General features: G+C 38.8%; 1 protein-coding gene across 1 annotated transcript; it reads right to left on the reverse strand.

Moving 5' to 3' along the window:
- Nucleotides 1-756: 756 nt before the first annotated feature.
- Nucleotides 757-3387, reverse strand: LOC132191013 (stress-response A/B barrel domain-containing protein HS1-like). The gene is made up of 2 exons (XM_059606033.1): nt 3169-3387; nt 757-1081 (listed from the first exon to the last, which is right to left on the reverse strand). Exons 1-2 carry the CDS (start codon nt 3306-3308, stop codon nt 892-894), a joined length of 330 nt encoding a protein of 109 aa, XP_059462016.1. The 5' UTR covers nt 3309-3387; the 3' UTR covers nt 757-891.
- Nucleotides 3388-7831: the final 4444 nt, after the last annotated feature.

A 7831-nucleotide genomic window follows, 5' to 3' on the forward strand; every position in this document is an offset into this window, starting at 1 on the left:
AAAAAAAAAAATAAATAAATAAAAATTAATGCCTAAAACGACGTCGTTTTAGGCTGGGTAATTTTAGGACACAAAACGACGTAATTTTGGGAAAGGGTAAAATGGGTATAAAACATTCAAAACGACGTAGTTTAATGTTAAAATGGTCCAAAGTGAGAGAAAATGGAAGTTCATGGGGCTTAAATGAAAGTTTTGAAAATTCAGGGGAGTATTTCAAATCGGCTGGAACTTCAGGGGGGTTTTCTGAAGTTTCCCCTTTCTTTTTTGTTTCTTTTTTCATTTTTTTTTTTTAAAAAAATCCTTTTTATTTTTTCAAAATTTATAAGTAGTGGAGATACTTGCATATGAAATTTATGATAATGGTCATCCTGTTTCTCCTTGGTGATGCTTGATGTTCTGATGCAATCTCTTTTTTTGTGGAGTCTTGGACCTTAATAAAAAGCTTGTCACCAGTGTGTTCGACTTGGCCTTCAACAGTCTATTGTTGTTTATTTATATATTTTTAGAGTGATCCTATTTTATGCGGGCGTCAGGATGCCATGTTCTTGGTAAGCATTTACCTTAGTTAACCTGCTTTTCCAAACTCAACTCAAACAAGCATGTTTTAAACCTTGTCGTGTTTATTTTAAGTGGTTGTTTTGGAGTGCAACGTCAATGTTGTTGGACAATTATAGAATAAAAATATAGTATCTAGCATTACTCTTCATATTTCATATCAAGCAATGCAACTTCCCAGGGCATTACTAGGATATAACAGAGAGGAAGAGTTCATCACCATCAATCATGGTATATAAGTTCGCCAAATGTCGTTCAATGAGACAGAGTTGGTTTTAAACCTTATGCACATCATAGTTCCATAGAAAGGCAGCATAGATGCACTGCCATTTCAATTCAGATACGAACAATAGTGGGTTTGTAGTCAAACACAAGAACTTTCTCCAAGTTGGCAAGGAACAAGTTTGCAAATTCAACATGCGCAGGATGAGCTATATACTCTGCAACACCTTCTGCACTCTCAAAGGTAGATTCAAAGAAATGAGTGAAGCCCTGATGCAGGTTTTCAATGCTCACATCCTTGCCCCTGTTAGATTGAAAAACATGGACAAATTTAAGATATACTAAGTTAGGAGGCCACATTAAACCAGTGTTTCAGTGATAAAATTCACTATAATTTTATGTGTCCAAAGAAAACTGGGTAAGAGGATTATTTTTTCAACAGCTCCAAGTGCAGGAAGGATTTCTCCACAACAAATTCGATGGACATAAACAAATCACTTACAAGATTCTACAAGCTAAAGAAACATTTTACAAGTTAAAACATACACACACATATAAATTTCATTTGATATCCAGCCTTCTGAAGGTTCACATTCTTTTTTTTTTTTTTGATTTGGCACAGGCCCTCGGCAAGGAGTTTTTCTTAAGTGCACCTCGGTTAATTCAAGGGGCGAACCCCAAGTCCGATGGCCCCAAGAAACAGTTTGCACTCAGTGGGTTTTGAACCTAAGACTTTGAGGAGCATACTCAAAGTCCCAAGTTGTCCAACCACCGAGCCAACCCCTTGGGGTTGGTTCACATTCATTATTTGTGCTTGTCCACCTACATAAGTTGGGATTGTCCAAGGCCAGGCAGTCATTAAGCTTAAAAACCATAAGCATTCCACCTCATGATGATTGCAATATTAAAGTAATGATTTTTATTTTTATTTATTTATTTATTTTTGTCTCTGAGCACAATCATTATTTAGTATATTCAATGTAACAATGAACTATCCAACAATTGCTCCTAGTATTCGTAACAGTCCATAGAAATCTTTTTCTTTGGTATGTAAACAGAAATCTCTCTAGCACAATGTAGAGAAAGACTGTAAGGACTGATGAGCAGGACTCTACAGATGTACAAGAGCTTGAGCCTCGTAGTGATGGCAAGAAAATATCTATTTGGTTCTTCTTTTTTTTGGTATTGAAAATTAAAGTGGTATGAACATCAAGTACTGTCGAGCAAAAAACTAAAGACATTTGCTCAAGCTCTTTGGAGTTGGACCCATCCCCATCATTAGTTAACTGAATACATTAATCAAATATTTACTCAAGCTCCAGCAATGTCATACTCAATATTTTGCCTTATAAAAAATGATGCCTACTTCCCCTTGATCATCAACTGTATATGTGGCTCCTAGCATGCAATGCCACTCCAAGGGTTTTGATGTTGGAGAAAAAATATCTAAGAAAGAGAGAAAAGATGGTCCCTTCTTTTCCTGCCTTCTGCAGTCTGCACTTCACGAGTAGTTTTTTCATTCACTACTCCATCTGCCTGACAAAGTGCAAAGCTAACAAATCATGTGCCTAATGACATTTACTCAAAGACACAAAAAATCCGTCTTTCTGTTTGTGGGTTTTAAAATCTAATCCTCGCAAGCCAGTAAAGATCTTCTAGGCTCTGCGCAAAGAGTAATTAATAAATACTCATCTTTCATCACATCACATGTGACAGTCCCATCAGCCATTGAATTTATTTTTCTTTTTAATAAAGGTTGATTCAAGAGTTTATGGGCATTGTCACATCAACTTAGTGGTATGAGAATGGGGGTGAGAGATGAGTATATAGCTATAGCATTACTCCTGCCCAAATCTGCTTGCTTATCTAACAAACAATTGGCCCTCAACTAAAGGAACAGAGCACATTGTAATGTGTGATACACCACTGTGATTCTGCGAATAAGACTTCAAAAAGTCACCAGCGACCCATCTCAATACCCAAATATAAATCAGGATTTGGTAGATCTTAGTGACATCATCAGTAATCTCTAATCATCTCCCCCATCAAATTAGGCACTTTGTATTCAACTTGAAACCACAAAATTCAGAGCATGGTTTCGCTGAAAAAAAGAAGAAAAAGGAGTTATCTTTATCGGATTACTTAATACATATTCTAGTTTTCACCATCCTGATTCCAGTGGTTCAAATCTCTTAATCGAGTTCCCTTCTAATTTTCACATACCGGGTGAAAAACAAAAGCATGGGGTTCAAATCCAACAAAGCAAAAAACAAAAAAAGTTGTATTTTTCCTTGCACTGTCTTGTTGGGTGTGGCAACTGTGTAGATCTAATGGAAATACATGAGTGCTCTACATGTTACAGAACATCGAGACTCGAGAGAGTAAGCTTACCAGTGAAAGGACTTCATGGGTTCGATGAGATTGACGAGATTGGCGTAGCCCTTAATGAGTTGTTCGATCTGGTCCGGTGGTATTCCATCTTTGAACTTGGCTAGCAGTACGTGTTTCACCACTCCCTTCTGTTCCTCCATTTCTCTCTCTCTCTGATTCGTTTCCAATACGGTTCTAGAATAACCAGTAATGTTTAACAATTTCCTCAAAAGAGCTTAGGCTTCGTTTGGCAACAGGGATGTCCTAGACCCTGTTCACCTTTTGACCTTTTGAGCATCAAACTTTGAACTTTCAACATTAATATTTTACGCACTTTGACTATATTACCCTTATCTTTCTCTGGCCACTTTTTGAGTTTTTTTTTTTTTTTTTTTTTTTGAGAATGCCCAAATCACCGAAACAGGCATCCCCCTGCGCTCCATCCTTCACTTTTTGATTTTTTTTTTCCTTGAAACATGAAGATCCTTCAAAGCCAAAACAAAAACTCCAAGAAAAATGGCGTTACTTTTGAACCAGCAGAAGGTTCAGGAACAAAACGCTTTTCTTTTTTGTTTTGCTCCGTGGGTATTTTTCAACAAGCTGTCCCAAGAAATGTTATAATCTGGCCAACTTTTGTGTGATAGACAAGAAAAATAAACAATTTGTGTATAAAGACTATTCCCAGACTCTCTCTGTATACACAAATTTTTTATTGAATTCACACACACGTACCAAAGTTACACAAACTTACAGGGAAATGAAAAACTAAAGCAACCCACATAAAAAGTTTACATTTGCAATTTTGGAGAGAGACAGAAAAGAAACTACGGTGGAAGTTTGCATCTGCAATTTTGGAGAGAGACACAAACCACCGGTGGAGGAGAGAAAAAGAGCCTTCTTCAACACCGGTGGAGTGATAGATAGGGTTGCTGGAACCTTACGCTGGGGTGAGAGAGGGGTAAGCGACGCCGGTGTTCGGTGTCCGTTGGCCGGAGTGACAGAGAGGGTGAGCGAGGGAGGGAGAGCGGGAAAGGGAAAGGTTTTCTGAAATAAATATCCAGAGAGGGAGAGAAAAAGGAAAATTAAAAGAAAGAAAAATATTAACCTGGACAAAGTGAACCTTGAGAAATAGGAAAAGGCTTTGGAAGGGAAATGGCTTGGAGGGCTTGCAGAGGGAGAAGACTTGCGTATAGGAGAAGAGTGTGCGCTGGAAAAACAAATGAATGGGTAAAAATGTCATTTTAAAAATTGGGTTTGATGAGTCATGTGTTGGAAGGCACCATTACCGAGAGGGCACAGTAACTAGGTGGGCGCATCCCGGTTGCCAAACACCTCCTTAGCGACACCGTTTGAATCTGTCGGTATTCCCTTCCGCTCCTTGAATCAGTTATCAGTGAGAACAAACTTTCAATGATGATCTTCACAAAGATCGATGGTCCATGTCTCAATACTGACTAGCTACCTACCCAGAACCGGGCCGGAAAAAAATTTAGCCCAAAGAACTTTTAGGATGAGAAATGCTATTATTTAATAAATTTTATTTTTATTTTTTTTAATAAATTCATATAAATTTAAAAAATTTATCATTAACTTATACGGAGTCTATAAATTTAATAGTTGATTTATAAAATAAGATAGGCTAAATATAAAAAAATAAAATATTGACTTGTAACATTTCTATTTTTAACTTTTGGAATCCCGCTAATGTGGATACTGTTAAAAATTAAGGGTTGAGATTTAATCTAATCTCACGCTACTCTCCTTTCTTTCTAATTTTTTTTTTTTTGGCTTGAATCTACATCAAGTAAACACTCCCTTTCTACTGTAAAAAACTCTTGCTACTCTCTTTATCTTCTCTTGTGTTGAAATATATATAGCTTTGATACCATGTTAAATATATTGGATTATATATTAGAAGCGGAAGAAAGAGAGAGAAGAGAGAGAGCGGAAGCATATAATGGACTACATTGTATTGAGTCTAATTATAATAATGAATACAGAGGCCTCTATTTATAGAGAGGTAGGTAACCTAATAGATTAAGGAAATATAAACCTAGTATAATAAGGAAAGGTAAACCTAGTAGAATAAGAAAAGGTAAACCTAGTAGACTAATAATACCTAAAGAAGTAAATAACAAGTAATATTCTTAACATCCCCCCTCAAACTCAATGTGTAAACTTGAGTTTGGATAAACGAAAAGGGAAAGAAAAAGGAATTCGCCGAAAAAGCTGCTTGTGCCGAAACAATTGCCGAAGTAACGCCATAAAAGTTGTTAGAGACCGGTGGATTATGCCTGAATTTGAGCAATGCATTTAAGCTGGAGCTTGGTTCACTTGGTGGATTTTGACTTGAAAACCATATACTAGTAATGAAGAAGCTTGCCTAGTCGGCTGAGAAAAGCAAGGCCGGTTAAAAGGGGCTTGTTTGGCTCGTAACTCTTGGACTTTCTCGCCTTGTCGGCTGAACGAAAGTCTGACCCATCTAACTAGTAGATCGTCTCACCTCGTCGGCTGAGATAAGCAGGGCCGGTTGAAGAGGCTAATCATGCCTGTAACCCTTGGACCTTCTCGCCTTGTCGGCTGAACGAAAGTCTGACCCATCTAACTAGTAGATCGTCTCGCCTGGTCGGCTAAGATAAGCAGGGCCGGTTGAAGAGGCTAATCATGCCTGAAACCCTTGGACCGTCTCGCCTTGTCGAAGTCTGACCCATCTAACTAGTAGACCGTCTCGCCTAGTCGGCTGAGATAAGTAGGGCCGGTTGAAGAGGCTAATCATACCTGAAACCCTTGGACCGTCTTGCCTGGTCGGCTGAGATCTCTGAAAGGATGACACGTGGCTGCAGAAAATAGAAGAAATTCACTGGCGCGTGTGATACACGCGCTTCACTGCGGCTGAGCTGTGGCGCGTGAATCCCACGCGCAGAAGCTTCTACTGGCGCGTGGAGGCGCGTCCAACGTGGTATGGTGGCGTTCTCGGTGGCGATGTGACCGTCGTCGACGGATCTATGGAGCGGTGGGCGAAACCAAGCTGATCCACCTCACCTGGCGGCGCGTGGAGGCACTGCAGCGGCGCGTGGACTGAGAGCAGCACCTTATGGCAGCGCGTGTCGGCGCGTCAGAGTGTCTTTGGCAGATATCTCGACAGATCTAGACTCGTCTGGTCTTGATCTGGCGATTGACGGTACCGTTGTTGTGATCGGAGCTTTGTAGAGGTCCGTGGCGGAATGGCTGTGGTGGAGCAACCGAAACTTGAGGCGGCGCGTGGAGGCGTGACTCATAACCTTTGGCAGCGTTCTGGACTGAATTGAGACTACCGGCGGAAGATCTATGGAACGGCACCACAACCTGGCTGATCCACTGAACGTGGTGGCATGTGAACAAATCGAAAGCACCTTTGGGCGGCGATGAGGCTGTGTGTGGCGACTATAGACTTAGCGGCTCCGGATTTATTGGCTGGCACAATTTTGAGACTATAGGCAGCAGAAAATTTGGCGGCGCGTGATGTAGGGCGACGAGACTGAAATTCTTTAAAAGAAAAAAACGCCAGAAAAGACGTTTATTGAAGGCCACAGAAAAGTGGCTCTGATACCATGTTGAAATATATATAGCTTTGATACCATGTTAAATATATTGGATTATATATTAGAAGCGGAAGAAAGAGAGAGAAGAGAGAGAGCGGAAGCATATAATGGACTACATTGTATTGAGTCTAATTATAATAATGAATACAGAGGCCTCTATTTATAGAGAGGTAGGTAACCTAATAGATTAAGGAAATATAAACCTAGTATAATAAGGAAAGGTAAACCTAGTAGAATAAGAAAAGGTAAACCTAGTAGACTAATAATACCTAAAGAAGTAAATAACAAGTAATATTCTTAACATCTTGTTTTCTTTGATTCATGTTCACCCACTCAATTCATGGTCTTCTTCTTCTTCCTCCCTTCATTCTCAGCATACCCCCTATCATCTTACTCTTCTTTACGGCTCTAATTACCTCTCAATTTTAGTCACCCACGAAGTCAGTAAATTTTCTTCCACATTCCTCTCCTTTCTGTAGTGCGATGAACGACGCATGTTAGAAATCCTCAACATGCATGTGGGGTGTAACGATTCTAATTAATCAGTAATTTAGTATCTCATGCACATAGTTTAAGTGCAATCTTATAGAAGAATTAATGTATTTTTAAGCAGCTATGGTGACCATTTCGAAAAGTATTACACATCTATTTGTGAAGATGTACTGGCACATGAGTGCCTTTTCATGAAAAGGCAATATTTTTTTGTAAATTTACACGTAAGAACACATATTCAGAGATGAATTTATCCAAATTTATTCATCTCTTCAATGAAGATGAATAAAAGATGAAAAACAAATATTTTCAACACTATCCATAGTACTATGATAACATGGGAGAGCTATATGTGCATGGAATGGTTGCAAAACATGTTACGGTAACTTCATACACTAGAAAATCAACAATATATAAAGACAAAGGGAACAACGCTAATAAAAAAAAGCATTGTTCCTATATATTGCATTTATTTAATTGGCTACATGTAGCTGCCAAGGCTGCTAAATAAAAACCCAACAACCTATGACATATAAAGTAGCTTTCTAATTAAATACTACTTGTCGAAATAAAAACATAGACAGTGGTAGCAAAAGTGATAAAACATTTAC

Source organism: Corylus avellana, chromosome ca1 (assembly GCF_901000735.1).
Source record: "Corylus avellana chromosome ca1, CavTom2PMs-1.0".
In the NCBI taxonomy this organism is placed as follows: domain Eukaryota; kingdom Viridiplantae; phylum Streptophyta; class Magnoliopsida; order Fagales; family Betulaceae; genus Corylus; species Corylus avellana.

Bases quoted from the DNA above. Each gene is read 5' to 3' on its own strand.
- LOC132191013 (XM_059606033.1), bottom strand. From the start codon at position 3,308: ATGGAGGAACAGAAGGGAGTGGTGAAACACGTACTGCTAGCCAAGTTC. The intron at 1,082-3,168 runs GTAAGCTTACTC...TCAATCTAACAG, and splicing joins CCCATGAAGTCCTTTCACTG to GGGCAAGGATGTGAGCATTG.